At 44.4% G+C, this 17350-nt stretch overlaps 1 protein-coding gene across 2 annotated transcripts in view; it reads right to left on the bottom strand.

Annotated features, from left to right (window-relative positions):
* The window catches only part of LOC110492145 (segment polarity protein dishevelled homolog DVL-1), a 50064-nt gene that overhangs the window by 31350 nt on the left and 1364 nt on the right, over positions 1 to 17350 (bottom strand). For both annotated transcript variants that reach the window (XM_090203122.1, XM_036947076.2), the window contains exons 2-3: positions 10481 to 10550; positions 5230 to 5351 (exon numbers count right to left, since the gene is read on the bottom strand). In XM_090203122.1, coding sequence (XP_090059248.1) covers positions 5230 to 5351; positions 10481 to 10550 — 192 coding nt within the window. The remainder of the gene's footprint in view (positions 1 to 5229; positions 5352 to 10480; positions 10551 to 17350) is intronic.

Here is a 17350-nt window from a genome sequence, read left to right as displayed (position 1 = left end):
TCACGCTCTCTGTAGCCGATGTAAGCAAGACCTTTAACAGGTCAACAATCACAAAGCTACGGGCCAGACGGATTACCAGGAAGTGTCCTCAAAGTATGCGTGGACCAACTGGCAATTGTCTTCAACATTTATTATTATTTTTTATTTATTTATTTAATTTTACCCCCTTTTCGCCCCAATTTCGTGGTATCCAATTGTTAGTAGTTACTATCTTGTCTCATCGCTACAACTCACGTACGGGCTTGGGAGAGACGAAGGTCGAAAGCCATGCATCCTCCAAAACACAACCCAACCAAGCCGCACTGCTTCATAACACAGCGCGCATCCAACCCGAAAGCCAGCCGCACCAAAGTGTCGGAGGAAACACCGTGCACCTGGCGACATGGTTAGCGTACACTGCGCCCGGCCCGCCACAGGAGTTGCTAGTGTGCGATGAGACAAGGATATCCCTACCGGTCAAACCCTCCCTTACCTGGACGTCGCTAGGCCAATTGTGCATCGCCCCATGGACCTCCCGGTTGCCGCCAGCTGCGCCACCCGGGAGGCCCGTCTTCAACATTTTCAACCTCTCCCTGACCGAGTTTGTAATACCTACATCAAACAGACCACCATAGTCCCTGTGCCCAACAAAGCAAAGGTAACTTGCCTAAATGATTACTGCCCCGTAGCACTCACGTCGGTAGCCATGAAGTGCTTTGAAAGGCTGGTCATGGCTCACATCAACATCATCATCCCGGACATTCTAGACCCACTCCAATTTTCATACCGCCCCAACAGATCCACAGATGACGCAATCTCAATCCCACTCCACACTGCCCTTTCCCACCTGGACAAAAGGAACACCTACGTGAGAATGCTGTTTATTGACTACAGCTCAGCGTTCAACACCATAGTACCCACGAAGCTCATCACTAAGCTAAGGACCTTGGGACAAAACACTTCCCTCTGCAACTGGATCCTGGACTTCCTGACGGGCCACTCCCAGGTGGTAAGTGTAGGTAACAACACATCTGCCACGCTGATCCTAAACACTGGGGTCCCCTCCAGTACTCCCTGTTCACCCATGACTGCGTGGCCAAGCACAACTCCAACACCATCGTTATGTTTGTAGACGACACAACAGTGGTAGGCCTGATCACCGACAATGATGAGACAGCCTATAGGGAGGAGGTCAGAGACCTGGCAGTGTGGTGCCAGGACAACCACCTCTCCCTCAATGTGAGCAAGACAAAGGAGCTGATCGTGGACTATAGGAAAAGGAGGGCCGAACAGCCCCCCATTAACATTGACGGGGCTGAAGTGGAGTGGGTCAAGAGGTTCAAGTTCCTTGGTGTCCACATCACCAACAAACAATCATGGTCCAAACACACCAAGACAGTTGTGAAGAGGACACGACAACACCTTTTCCTCCTCAGGAGACTGGATTTGGCATGGGTCCCCAGATCGTCAAAAAGTTCTACAGCTGCACCATCGAGAGCATCCTGACCGGTTGCATCACCGCCTGGTATGGCAACTGCTCAGTATCTGACTGTAAGGCGCTACAGAGAGAGGTGCGTACGGCCCAGTACATCACTGGGGCCAAGCTTCCTGACGTCCAGGACCTATATACTAGGCGGTGTCAGAGGAAGGAAAAATTATCAAAGACTCCAGTCACCCAAATTTCTGTCTGCTAACACATGGCAAGCGGTACCGGAATGCCAAGTCTAGGACCAAAACGCTCCTTAACAGCTTCTAACACCAAGCCATAAAACTGCCCCCCCACCCTTGTTTTCACACTGCTGCTACTCGCTGTTTATTATCTATGCAAAGTCACTTTGCAAATTACCTCAACTAACCTGTACCTCTGCACATTGACTCGGTATCGGTACCCCCTGATTTTTTTACTTTAGTTTATTTAAGAAATGGTTTCTTAATTATTTCTCTTTAACTGCATTGTTGGTTAAGGGCTTGTAGGTAAGCATTTCTCGGTAAGGTCTACACCTTCACGTTTCACCGGTAAGATCTACACCATATTTGATTTGATTTGGCATATTCCCCAATATTTGGAACCAAGGTCTATTTGGAACCAAGGACAGATCACCCCAATCGACAAAAGTGGAGACAAATTTGACCCCAATAACTACCATGGGATATGCGTCAACAGCAACCGCAATCCACTGCATTATCATTAACATCAGACTCAAACATTTCCTTAGTGAAAACAATGGACTGAGCAAATGTCAAATTGGATATTTACCAAATTACCGTATGACAGACCACGTATTCACCCTGCACACCCTAATTGACAAACAAATAAAACAAAACAAAGGCAAAGTCTTCTCACGCTTTGTTGATTTTTTTAGCCCTTTTTCTCCCCAATATCGTGGTATCCAATTGTTGTAGTAGCTACTATCTTGTCTCATTGCTACAACTCCCGTACGGGCTCGGGAGAGACGAAGGTTGAATGTCATGCGTTCTCCGATACACAACCCAACCGGCCGTACTGCTTCTTAACACAGCGCGCATCCAACCCGGAAGCCAGCTGCACCAATGTGTCGGAGGCTACACCGTGCACCTGGCAACCTTGGCTAGCGCGCACTGCCCGCCACAGGAGTCGCTGGTGCGCGATGAGACAAGGAGATCCCTATCGACCAATCCCTCCCTAACCCGGACGACGCAAACAACACACACATTTCATACCACAGGGCCGGGGGGTGAGACAGGGATGCAGCTTAAGCCCCACCCTCTTCAACATATACATCAACGAATTTGTGAGGGCACTAGAACAGTCTGCAGCACCCAGCCTCACCCTACTAGAATCTGAAGTCAAATGTCTACAGTTTGCTAATGATCTGGTGCTTCTGTCCCCAACCAACGAGGGCCTACAGTAGCACCTAGATTTTCTGCACAGATTCTGTAAGACCTGGGCCCTGACTGTAAATCCCAGTAAGACAAAAATAATGGTGTTCCAAAAAGGGTCTAGTTGCCAGGACCACGAATACAAATTCCATCTAGACATCGTTGCCCTAGAGGACACAAAAAACTATACATACCTCGGCCTAAACATCAGCGCCACAGGTAACTTCCACAAAGCTGTGAACGATCTGAGAGACAAGGCAAGAAGGGCCTTCTATGCCATCAAAAGGAACATCACATTTGACATACCAGTTAGAATCTGGCTAAAAATACTTGAATCAGTTATAGAACCCATTGCCCTTTATGGTTGTGAGGTCTGGGGTCCACTCCCCAACCAAGAATTCACAAAATGGTACAAACACCAAATTGAGACTCTGCATGCAGAATTCTGCAAAAATATCCTCTGCGTACAACGTGAAACACAAAATATTGAATGCAGAGCTGAATTAGGCTGATACCCGCAAATTATAAAAATCCAGAAAATAGCAGTTAAATTCTACAACCACCTAAAAGGAAGCGATTCCAAAACCTTCCATAACAAAGCCATCACCTGCAGAGAAATTAACCTGGATATGAGCACCCTAAGCAAGCTGGTCCTGGGGCTCTGTTCACAAACACAAACACACCCCACAGAGCCCCAGGACAGCAACACTATTAGACCAAACCAAATCATGAGAAAACAAAAATATAATTACTTGACACATTGGAAAGAATTTACAAAAAAACAGAGCAAACTAGAATGCTATTTGGCCCTAAACAGAGAGTACACAGTGGCAGAATACCTGACCACTGTGACTGACCCAAAATTAAGAACATCTTTGACTATGTACAGACTCAGTGAGCATAACTGTGCAATTGAGAAAGGCCACTGAAGGCAGACCTGGCTCTCAAGAGAAGAAACTGAGCTGCACTTCCTAATCTCCTGCAAAATGTATGACCATAATAGAGACACATATTTCCTTCAGATTACACAGACCCACAAAGAATTCTAAAATAAATCTAATTTTGATAAACTCCTGTATACCACAGTGTACAATCACAGCAGCAAGATATGTGACTTGTTGCCACAAGAAAATGGCAACCAGTGAAGAACAAACACCATTGTAAATACAACCTATATTCATGTTTATTTATTTTCCCTTTTGTACTTGAACTACTTGCACATCATTACAACACTGTATATATACATAATATGTCATTTTAGTGTTTATTTCAATTTTGTTCATTATGTATTTCACTTGCTTTGGCAATGTAGAATATATGTTTCCCATAACAATAAAGCCCTTAAATAAAGCCCTTAAACTGACAGCAGTGTGGTGGTGAGGGAGCTGACAGCCGACATGTCTATGTTTGACCACAAGGTGGCAGTAGATGCCGCAGGAAGAGCAGAGGCTTGAAGAATAAAATCATCAGGCAGGCTGACAGCCAAGCAGCAGCGACCAGCAGCCCGCAGAGGACAAGAAAGAGCCACGATGTCAAACAGCGGATAAAGAGATACTGAAACATGACAGATTGCATGCTCTCAATACAGACTCCTGCAGTAGCTAAAACACTGCTGTAATATAATGGTAACAGCTCCAGCCCACGGGCCCACAGCCTGTCCTGCTACATTTAGCTTTGGGGCCTTCCTTTAACGAATGCAGTGAGAATCTGTAATCAGTCTGTTTGAAGTCAAAGTCTAGTGCTTGCATTCGGGTCAAACAAGCTTTGAGAAACAGGGTCTGGCTTCTAAGCGTTTAACCCAGCTATGTAATCACGCCACACATTGTCTGTCCTCATATCTCTTTATTAACGATGAACTGCAGTATGGGTCTGGATGGGTGCTTTTAGTGGCTCTACACGATGGGAAACATTGAATAGCAGCAGTCTCTCCCTGAAGATGTTTACCCTATCTATCATAGCTATTTCTGCCGTCGCTCTGGGTGCATATTCACCATGACGACTCTTAGCTAGCTACATAGATGAGCAGACTAGCGTGTTTCCACACAGATGGGTGGGCAGCCACTTCATTGGTGAGCAGTAAGTGAGAGTTAGCTAGCGTGAACCTTGGCACACATACACACCTACACACACAGAAGAACGCACAAACACACCTACCTCCCTCCCGTATGCGTTCGGCTCGGCCCCCGTGTGGGTTGAATCTCTGTGATGAGCTCTCCAGATTCTGATTAGCATATGGCTTGTGGTGAGTTAGAAAGGTCACATGGTGCACATGGTGTGTGTGTGTGTGTGTGTGTGTGTGTGTGTGTATTTGTGTGCACTTGTGTGTGTAATGATGTGTGCATGGTGTTTATGTGCAGTAGGACACAGACGCAGCCAGATCAGTGTACTCACTGGAATGAGGGTGGGCGGGAGTCACCGATGCCCCCTGTCCTCTCCAGGGGGGGTGGCAGCTCTGGGTGGCTCTCTGTACACTGGGACCCCCCATCAGAGTGGGAGCTCTCTGCCAGGACCAGCTGCAGAGACAGAGAGAGAGAGAGAGAGATTGTGAGTCAGAGACAAAATATCAGAGACCAATTAAGACATAGAGATGCACAGAAAAAGAGACAGACTGAAAAAGAGCATTCATGTGTTGCTATAGTTCCCAAGTCTTGTAGTGAAAGCTGGAAATCGAGGTTTGAGAAAGAGATACAAAACAGACAAAGAGAGGAACATACATATTCAGTCACAAAAACAGATATAGAAACATACATAAGACATGCAGAGAGACAGATCCAGGAACAGAGACAGATCCAGGCACAGAGACAGATCCAGGCACAGAGACAGATCCAGGCACAGAGACAGATCCAGGAACAGAGACAGATCCAGGAACAGAGACAGATCCAGGAACAGAGACAGATCCAGGCACAGAGACAGATCCAGGCACAGAGACAGATCCAGGAACAGAGACAGATCCAGGCACAGAGACAGATCCAGACACAGAGACAGATCCAGGAACAGAGACAGATCCAGGAACAGAGACAGATCCAGGCACAGAGACAGATCCAGGCACAGAGACAGATCCAGGCACAGAGACAGATCCAGGCACAGAGACAGATCCAGGAACAGAGACAGATCCAGGCACAGAGACAGATCCAGGAACAGATCCAGGCACAGAGACAGATCCAGGAACAGAGACAGATCCAGGAACAGAGACAGATCCAGGAATAGAGACAGATCCAGGCACAGAGACAGATCCAGGAACAGAGACAGATCCAGGAACAGAGACAGATCCAGGAACAGAGACAGATCCAGGCACAGAGACAGATCCAGGAACAGAGACAGATCCAGGCACAGAGACAGATCCAGGCACAGAGACAGATCCAGGAACAGAGACAGATCCAGGCACAGAGACAGATCCAGGAACAGAGACAAATCCACACAAACATACATAGTTAAGAGAGTTATCTGAGCGACATAAGAGAGAAATTCCCTACTGGGCACACCATGCCATTTCAACGTGGATAATTGGGTAAAATTTGGTTGAGACGCTGATCAATGACATTTCAACTTATCACTATGCTTGCAACCAACTAAAAGCACAACCAAAATCCAATGGAAAAACATGGAGCTGTAGTCGTTGTTTGTGTCGGTCTGTAAGTTGTTGTTCGTATGTGTGTATGTTTGTATTTGGTGTGAATAAAAATAAAACACTAGAAAATATACTGTTCTTTTTTGGTTTAGTTGTCATGTTAAATGTTTTATCACTGCGCTTTCAACCATTTAAAGCACAACAAAGTTCAAATGAGAAAACGATATCAGATAACAAGTGACATGTGTTATCACTGTTCTTCATCTAATAGCACAACCAAATGACCTGGATTGCAGTTGAGATTACATTAAAAGTGCATAGTGCAAGTGACCAATGCTGCCGGAGATTCTGTGCAGATATTAAAGCAAGATCTCCACAGACCTGCGACCTTTGCATGATATCTTGAACATGCACCATTTCAATTTAAAGGAAATGCATCTAATGCTTGGGTCATTTCATCTGAGCCACTGGCTTAATCCTATTCTTGAACTTTTATTCTGGGTTTAGTTAGAGACATGAATCCAATATATAACTTCTTAACTTGTCGACAATAGGCTATTATTTATGCATTGCAAAAGTGATATTGAATCGTGTTTGGTTGTCGACACAACCAAATATGAACATTTCAAGGAGTATCTTCTAGGCACAGACTTAGTCCAGTTTGTCTAAAAATGAATAATTGATAGGTTGGATTCACGTCTCCATCTCAACCAAAAATCGAAGTTAACGAATAGGACTAAATCAAACCAAAATGTATTTAAAGTGCATTTAAAATGAGCTTTGATTTGATTGAGTCCTATTCTTTAACTTTGATTTTTAGTTGAGATGGAGACGTGAATCAAACATATGAATTATTCAATTGTAGACAAACTGGAATTAAAGCCAGACTAATATAAGTCAGTTACACAGATGGAACTATCCAAGCAGAAGATACAGTACATCTCCTTCAAATGTTGATATTTGGTTGTGTTAACAACCAAACACAATTCAATATCCAGTGTGTCTACAAATGAATAATTGATATGTTGGATTTGATTTTTGTCACTGACCACTACCATCATCTTGAGGATGATTATTGCCACTGACCACTACCATCATCTTGAAGATGATTTTTGTCACTGACCACTACCATCATCTTGAGGATGATTATTGCGAGATCTTCACTTACTAACTAAATAGATTCAGTGCTGCTATCAAAGTCTTTCCGACGGGAAGTTTTAACAGAGCAAATGAAACATAGCCATGCTTTAGAAGTCAAATATTATCAATGATACTATTTAGGCCAATATAACATTTGTGAAGTCATCAACAGCTATTGTTAAAATTCAGCCCAAGATTCAACTTATAATAGACCATGCATACAGGCCTATGGGTTTCAAGCTAATGGTTGATTTCAATAATAAATATGTTGGACTCATATCTCCATCTCAACCAAAAATCTAAGTTAAAGAATAGGACAAAATCAAATCAAATCAAACTTTAAATGCACTTTAAATCAAGTTTGATTTCATTTTGTCATATTCTTTAACTTCAACTTACTCTGGATGGGAGACCAACTAAAGGTCCTGCCCAGCCTATTGTTTTTTTTCTGACAGTGGATACAACTTGAAAATCTGAAGTTGTTTCAAAGGTCAAAATTAAACATATTTTATATAAGGTTTGTCTCAGTTTAAAATTGGTTACCATGATGACATAGACCTGAAATTTCATCCTCAAAACAAAAGTTTACGTTGATGACCTTTTGCAAATCCATAGATACAGCTGCTCCGCTTTCATGTGAACCATAATAATGAGTGTTAAAGGAACATGCCAGAAGGAGAACCTAATAACCCAGGGACGTGTTTAAGACACCGGCAAAACCTCATGTAAAATACAGCCTTTTATCAAAATCTCTATTAGAAATTTGCAATATTTTACTTTTCATCTACCTGTTATGTTTTAGGATTGTCCGACTTCCTTAAAAAAGGTCTCACAATTGTTTCTGAGCGTTCTTACCCTACTCTTCTTGTTTTACCACTGTGCTGTGTTACAGTTGACTTGGTATGGAAGTATGGAAGTATTCTCTCATCACAGCATGGAAGTATTCTCTCATCACAGCATGGAAGTATTCTCTCATCACAGCATGGAAGTATTCTCTCCTCACAGCATGGAAGTATTCTCTCATCACAGCATGGAAGTATTCTCTCATCACAGCATGGAAGTATTCTCTCCTCACAGCATGGAAGTATTCTCTCCTCACAGCATGGAAGTATTCTCTCATCACAGCATGGAAGTATTCTCTCCTCACAGCATGGAAGTATTCTCTCATCACAGCATGGAAGTATTCTCTCATCACAGCATGGAAGTATTCTCTCATCACAGCATGGAAGTATTCTCTCCTCACAGCATGGAAGTATTCTCTCATCACAGCATGGAAGTATTCTCTCATCACAGCATGGAAGTATTCTCTCCTCACAGCATGGAAGTATTCTCTCCTCACAGCATGGAAGTATTCTCTCATCACAGCATGGAAGTATTCTCTCCTCACAGCATGGAAGTATTCTCTCATCACAGCATGGAAGTATTCTCTCATCACAGCATGGAAGTATTCTCTCATCACAGCATGGAAGTATTCTCTCCTCACAGCATGGAAGTATTCTCTCATCACAGCATGGAAGTATTCTCTCATCACAGCATGGAAGTATTCTCTCATCACAGCATGGAAGTATTCTCTCCTCACAGCATGGAAGTATTCTCTCATCACAGCATGGAAGTATTCTCTCATCACAGCATGGAAGTATTCTCTCATCACAGCATGGAAGTATTCTCTCATCACAGCATGGAAGTATTCTCTCATCACAGCATGGAAGTATTCTCTCCTCACAGCATGGAAGTATTCTCTCATCACAGCATGGAAGTATTCTCTCCTCACAGCATGGAAGTATTCTCTCCTCACAGCATGGAAGTATTCTCTCCTCACAGCATGGAAGTATTCTCTCATCACAGCATGGAAGTATTCTCTCCTCACAGCATGGAAGTATTCTCTCATCACAGCATGGAAGTATTCTCTCCTCACAGCATGGAAGTATTCTCTCATCACAGCATGGAAGTATTCTCTCCTCACAGCATGGAAGTATTCTCTCCTCACAGCATGGAAGTATTCTCTCCTCACAGCATGGAAGTATTCTCTCATCACAGCATGGAAGTATTCTCTCATCACAGCATGGAAGTATTCTCTCCTCACAGCATGGAAGTATTCTCTCCTCACAGCATGGAAGTATTCTCTCATCACAGCATGGAAGTATTCTCTCCTCACAGCATGGAAGTATTCTCTCCTCACAGCATGGAAGTATTCTCTCCTCACAGCATGGAAGTATTCTCTCCTCACAGCATGGAAGTATTCTCTCATCACAGCATGGAAGTATTCTCTCCTCACAGCATGGAAGTATTCTCTCCTCACAGCATGGAAGTATTCTCTCCTCACAGCATGGAAGTATTCTCTCATCACAGCATGGAAGTATTCTCTCATCACAGCATGGAAGTATTCTCTCATCACAGCATGGAAGTATTCTCTCATCGACATATAATCCACAGGAAGTGTATGTAAAACCGCTTGTCGTGACAATGTAATGCATCACTGCTCCTAGCACCATGTACAAACTATACCTAAACCTGTGTATGGTATCATGTCAGCTATGTTAGCCGTGTGATAAGATGCAATGTAAATCATTGTTAACTGTCGATACTGTATAATATTGCTAGTAAAACTGTCAAGCCTGGTCAGGTGTGATGTCGTTGTGCAACCATGCCTTGGTTCATCTCCCATTGGCTGAGCTCACACCTGTATAAGGCGCATAGCATAGAAGCTCAACGAGTATATCCCCCCCTCTCTGCTGTAGAGTCTTGAGTGCTGTACAGTGGAGGCGTGACAGTGTGATCTCTCTAGGTAGATGCACTATACGGGGCGTTAGACTACATGTATGTTTATCTACACGTGGAGCCAGCGAGCCGCAGCGAGGCGGAGAGGAGAGCAACAGGAGTGGGGGCTACGGGACAGGTGGAAACGACGTGGGGGGCGCCATCCATCTCACTTACCCAGGACACCACTCTCCCGTTGAAGCAGGGCAACTTGGCGTTGTCATCGGAAATCTCCTCTTTGACAACCCTGTGGAACGGACAGACAAACACACGTGCAACGCACACACGCAAACGCATACACACAGAGAGAGAGAGAGAAAGAGAGACAATGAGTCAACACTAGGCACACAGCTGTTAGCCTAACACCCAGGAATCATCTCCACTAGCCTGCAATGCACAGCTAAAGCATATCGCGAGCGATTCATGCTTAATAAGTTGAATTTCCACTTTCTGACCATAACGAGCTTCACCACCATGTTACGGTTGACTTAGTCTATTGAATGCAGATGTTGAGTCTCATCCTCCACAAGTGATCTGCTGGCCCTGACTAAGCACAACAACATGATAATGGTGCAGAAACATGGACAAGCACTCCGCTCAACGGCATGTGCATTGTGCTGGTGTGTATATGTGACAGGTCTGGGCATTGGGGAAATACATTGAATTAATATTTATCTTGCGCACAATATATACCGATCAAAAATAGAAACGCAACATGCAACAATTTCAACGATTTTACTGACTTACATTTCATATAAGGAAACCAGTCAATTGAAATAAATTCTTTACGCCCTAATCTATGGATTTCACGACGCAGCCGTGGGTGGCCCAGTCAATCAGAATGAGTTTTTCCCCACAAAAGGGCTTTATTAGACAGAAATACTCATCAGTTTCTTCAGCTGTCCGGGTGGCTGGTCTCAGACGATCCCGCAGGTAAAGAAGCCGGATTTGGAGGTCCTGGGCTGCCGTGGTTACACATGGTCTGCGGTTGTGAGGCCGGTTGGACGTACTGCCAAATTCTCTAAAAACGACTTTGGAGGCGGCTTATGGTAGAGAAATTAACATTCAATTCTCTGGCAACAGCTCTGGTGGACATTGCTGCAGTCAGCATGCCAAATGCACGCTCCCTCAAAACATGAGAGATCTGTGGCATTGTGTTGTGTGACAAAACTGCACGTTTCAGAGTGTCCTTCTATATTCACCAGCACAAGGTGCACCTGTGTAATGATCGTGCTGTTTAATCAGCTTCTTGATATGCAACACCTGTCAGGTGGATGGATTATCTTGGCAAAGGAGAAATGCTCACTAACAGGGATGTGCACAACATTTTAGAGAAATAAGCTTTTTGTGCGTATGGAACATTTCTGGGATCTTTTATTTCAGCTCATGAAACATGGGACCAACACTTTACATATTGCGCTCATGTTTTTTTCAGTATACATTATCGTCATAATATATCCACATTCCAAATAGGATATACCCTACCTCTCCACCCAGGGACAGGGTTGCCAGGAGTCAGAGGGGTATTAATAGAGGGATTGAGTGTGAGTCTACTTCAGTGTGTACATCTCAGATCGTAAATTTCCCACAAAAATACCTCCTAGTTACCCTCTAACCCCTGGGACAGCGTTTAGAATTAACCAGCCACACCTGCTGGGCTACTGTCACAGAGTTCAGACTACAGACTCAGAGCAGGCCTGGTCTGGAGGCCTGGGATACACACAAAGACATAGACACACAGTCTATATCCTGGACCATAGGGCTGCAGTTATGCCTATTTTAGAGGTGGGATTAGCCAATATAGGTGTGAATTCTGAAAAGATCAGTTCAGTTTATCTTTATCTAACCAGTATAGTTCACCCAACAACATCTCACTGTCTCCCAGACAGTCCTGGAACATGAACAGGACAAAGACACTACTTCAAAGACAAGCAACAAAGATTCTGATGAAGACTTTTACACAGGGTTTCTCCGAAACTGCAGCTCTATTGATTTACAGTTGTTCCCCCCTTCACGTTTCCAGGAGTTCCTACTCACATGACGACAGCGAGTGGCTGTGTGTGCTGCTGTGGTTGTATTATACTGTATTATGGGAGTGGAAGAGAGAGATAACCTAGTCTTGTGGCTGGAACTGACTAACACAGAGAGAGAATGCTTCTGTGTGTGTGGCCTGTTCTGTTCCACCACAGAGAGGAAGAGGGGGTGTGATTCACATCATTAGGTAGGAAGTGTTTGCATCCTCGCTGCAGAGCCACATGACCAACTGAAGGTAACTTGGGAGGATGTGGGAGCGGTCAATACAAACAATGGGCCTCTTATATATTGTTAGAGGTGAGTGCTAATTGAAACCTGTTCCAAATTTAACATCATCATATTGATCGATTAATGGTCAAGTATCCTGCTTTTGTGATTTAAGTTGACCTATAACATGAATCATCTCTCTCTTTCTCTCTCTATGGCTTTCTCTCTCTCTCTCTCTCTTTCTGTCTCTCTCTCTCTCTCTCTCTCTCTCTCTCTCTCTTTCTGTCTCTCTCTCTCTCTCTCTCTCTTTCTGTCTCCCTCTCTCTCTCTCTCGCTCTCTCTCTCTCTCTCTCTTTCTGTCTCTCTCTCTCTCTCTCTTTCTGTCTCTCTCTCTCTCTCTCTTTCTGTATCTCTCTCTCTCTCTCTCTCTCTCTCTCTCACACACACACTTTCTGTTAAAATCATTAAAACCAAAGGAATCCAGACACACGTCCAAAGCAAACAAAATGATGTGTCTCTGTAAACCATGACCTTTCCTCATGCATACTTTCATATTCAAACAGATTTCAGCAGCAGAATATGCCACACCGAGTTCCCCAATGCCTAAATACATCCAGAAGCTGTCTCATGAGGTGACACACACACAGAGGAGGGCTGCGTTTAAAAAGGGTGTCAGACTCTTGGTTATTCCGTCCTCACAACTCTCACTTCTCAAATCCGGCAGCTTAAACGAGTCTTAACAGATTTTACAGGATAATGGCAGAGGATTTACAGGGAGATTGCTACATATTCTAGTGGTGGGCCAGCTGTGTGTGTGTGTGTCTGTGTGCGCGTTTGTGTGTGTTGTAGGGATTAGAGTTGTTTATTTATATCCAGGACAGGAGGAAAGCTAGTTATAGTCTGAGCCAACAGCACAGGGTCAGGAGGGGCGACCAATCAGCCGGCTGGTTATAGTCTGAGCCAACAGCACAGGGTCAGGAGGGGCGACCAACCAGCCGGCTGGTTAAAGTCTGAGCCAACAGCACAGGGTCAGGAGGGGCGACCAACCAGAAGGCTGGTTATAGTCTGGGCCAACAGCACAGGGTCAGGAGGGGCGACCAACCAGCCGGCTGGTTAAAGTCTGAGCCAACAGCACAGGGTCAGGAGGGGCGACCAACCAGAAGGCTGGTTATAGTCTGGGCCAACAGCACAGGGTCAGGAGGGGCGACCAACCAGCCGGCTGGTTATAGTCTGAGCCAACAGCACAGGGTCAGGAGGGGCGACCAACCAGAAGGCTGGTTATAGTCTGGGCCAACAGCACAGGGTCAGGAGGGGCGACCAACCAGCCGGCTGGTTATAGTCTGAGCCAACAGCACAGGGTCAGGAGGGGCGACCAACCAGAAGGCTGGTTATAGTCTGGGCCAACAGCACAGGGTCAGGAGGGGCGACCAACCAGAAGGCTGGTTATAGTCTGGGCCAACAGGACAGGGTCAGGAGGGGCGACCAACCAGAAGGCTGGTTATAGTCTGGGCCAACAGCACAGGGTCAGGAGGGGCGACCAACCAGAAGGCTGGTTATAGTCTGGACCAACAGCACAGGGTCAGGTGGGGCGACCAACCAGAAGGCTGGTTATAGTCTGGGCCAACAGCACAGGGTCAGGAGGGGCGATCAACAAGAAGGCTGGTTATAGTCTGGACCAACAGCACAGGGTCAGGAGGGGCGACCAACCAGCCGGCTGGTTATAGTCTGAGCCAACAGCACAGGGTCAGGTGGGGCGACCAACCAGCCGGCTGTACACTGGTCCATAGTCCAAGGCTTTCACTCACCATAACAGTCAGAGTACACAAAATATGTGTGAATCAAATGAGGATGAAAATGTCTTTAATAATTGAAGAGGATCAGTTCCTCAACCCTCCCTCCTCTTCCTGAAACTTCAGGTTCTCAAACGAATCCAAGTTACTGTACAGTAATAATAACAACATGAATATTCTAAGTGATGTAAATGAGTAGAGCATGTGCAGAACCAGCAGAGTATTCATCATACCAAGAGCACTGACGTCCTTGCCTTATATCATTAGCGTCAGAGAGCCTCTATGACAAAGATTTTACTGAGGTCTCAAACAAACATCTCAACCGTTGCCATGGCAAAACAGCATATTATCAACATCAAAGCTATCAAGTGATACTGAGACTGTAAGGCTATTTTACTACATGGGTTGAATTTACTGTGAATTTGCTGGAAAAATACAAATCACTACTAATTTGTGTTTTTACCAGGCGGTTGTGGGATAAAAACTCAACAGCAACCCAGATTGAAATTCTATGCTACACAAATCTATGCTTTAACTGCTAATTACAGACACACAATACGTCAAGAGATATAAGCTAAACAATCTATGCATAATCATACACAGATGGACTTAATTTATTTTCTGGGCAAACAATTCATAAAAAAAAATGATGTGATGCACATTCACTAATCCTGATATCATTAGCACATAAGGAATATTTCATTACAATGAAATAAAACATTGTCTTCCTCCCCTTCACAACAGGGGGTCTACTAGGTAATACCTTGCACTGACTGAACATTTACAAATCAAACACTGTCTAATAACTGCAAGGGATTCCATGTGTTTCCTCTCTACAGGAGTCTTATAAGTCCCCAGCTAGTTTCTCTAACAGCCATACAGGACCTGTCTGCAACTCTCTGGCTGCGTTTATATAGGTAGCTCAATTCTGATTCTTTTTTTTTCACTTATTGGTCTTTTGACCCATAACATCAGATCTTTATCTGACCTGATCGGATTGGTCAAAAGACCCATTAGTGTCTAAAGGCAACCTATGCAATCTATGTGGTACCAGCCATTTGATCCTTTGTGTGTCCCTGACCATCAGTGTTGTTTCCGTACTGTGCCAGTTGTACAGCCAGTACAACACTGCCTGCTCAAGGATTTCACTTTCACGTGTGATGTTCAGTGTGTGAAACAATTTAACACTGATATCCTAGTACAGATACCAATAGATCGAATTTGTTGATTGACATGACAAGACACATAGCACCAGCTCTTGTGAACGATTGAATAGGCCTAAAACACTGTACACTGTAGCGTGTTCAACAACCCCTAACCCTAACTTTAACTCTTTAGAGCAAACATGTTGTGTTTGCTTTCCTAATCAGGTGGTGGATCATCTCTCCTGGGGCCCCATGGAGCAGTCTGCCCCAGTCCTGCACTAGGACAGACTGGAGGGAGAGGGACAGGACAGAAGGCCCTGCTGAGGCCACAGTATAGACCCAACTAACTAACCTGCCACCAGTAAAAACCAGTTCCCTCACAAGGTCATGCTGCCTGCTGTGGGAAATGTCCGAGCTAGTGACGTTTCTAGCCTGTGTGTGTTAGACAAAGGACTGCCTGTCTCTCTGTGTGTGGGTTTCATCTTTTGATGTTTGTGATAACCTGGTACTAAAAACAGCTGGGCTCGCCAATCGTCTCTAAACATCTTCAATAGCAGAATTACTGGAACAATAGTCCAGTAGCACAATAACCTATTGGTAAAAGGAATTAAGTGTACCTTACTGGCTACTGGATAGCAGCTGACTGCATTCAGCACAAAGTCACCAGCTAATACAACAGTCAATATGATGACTCACTGTGATGACTCAATCCAAATAAGGACAGTACAATCATATTCACACCAGATGGAGAGTTGGGGCTTCTATAGAACTACTTTGTGAGTGTGTGTGTGTGTGTGTGCCTGCCTGCCTGCGTGCGTGGTGCTTGGCAACATGCTTGTGATGGTGTGAGCTTGTCAGAGGAGAAACAGACATTGACACAAATATGTCATCCTCCAAGGAGGACTCTATAACAAGTGGACCTCTGACCTCCTATTATTGGAGGTGTCCATGTTGTCTGAATGTATGGGAGCAGGGGGTGGGGGGGCGTGGGGCGCAGGGCGAGAGGTCAAACACCTTCTATTAACAAGAAACGTTTACCATCTCTATAGGCCTGTATGGCTGGGGGAGTATCAGTCTGCGCAGAAAGACTGAGTGACGACAACATAATAACGAGCGCAAAGAAAAGGTTGAGAGGATGTACTGCTTATAATAAAAACATGGGTCTAACTACAATCATTCATTCTTATATTTAGCATGTATGATGAATTACTCATGAACGTTTCCTGTATTAATTCTGAACTAATACTAGTAAATACCGTTTGAGAAAAAAAGAGGGTATATCCCCTCTACAATAAATAAAGAAATCTGTGAATAGACCATAGGTTAGAATAAAAACATCTCTATTCAACATCTAATCAGTCAGTCAGTCAGTCATATACCAACCTATTTGATGACAGTGATAATTCATTAAAATGTCTGATGACATGCCACCAGGTCACAAAGAAAAAAGTTATATTGCTATCACTGGAACTCTATTGGCCAAAATAGTCCACTGTACACTGTCCATTCACAGGACAATAGGCATAACTATACAAGCAGTGACATGGGCAATTACAACGCTAGTTACTTATTAAATAGAGTATTAGTGTTAGCAAGGTTGTTCGGCACATTTACGTGAGGTATGTCAAGCAAATTCTTGCGCTACATTAGACGATTAAGGCAGGCCGTCAGTCCACGACACTCGCCTCTTTCAGGGGGTGCTCTTCTACCGGGCAGCCATGTTTCTACTCAGAGCATTTTCAGCTGATTTGCGGCCTACAGTCCCATGGCGAAATGACAAAAATGGTCAAATCCAAACAACGAAGAGTAAGCTTTTAAGTCAACGAGGTGATGTTTAACCCATTCGTTGTAACATGTACGACGAGCATATG

This window comes from Oncorhynchus mykiss, chromosome 16 (assembly GCF_057628025.1).
Source record: "Oncorhynchus mykiss isolate SJ-2025 chromosome 16, ASM5762802v1, whole genome shotgun sequence".
NCBI classification, from domain to species: Eukaryota; Metazoa; Chordata; class Actinopteri; order Salmoniformes; family Salmonidae; genus Oncorhynchus; species Oncorhynchus mykiss.
The sequence above is the reverse complement of the archived record's forward strand: the minus strand, read 5'-3'. Positions and strand labels throughout refer to the sequence as shown.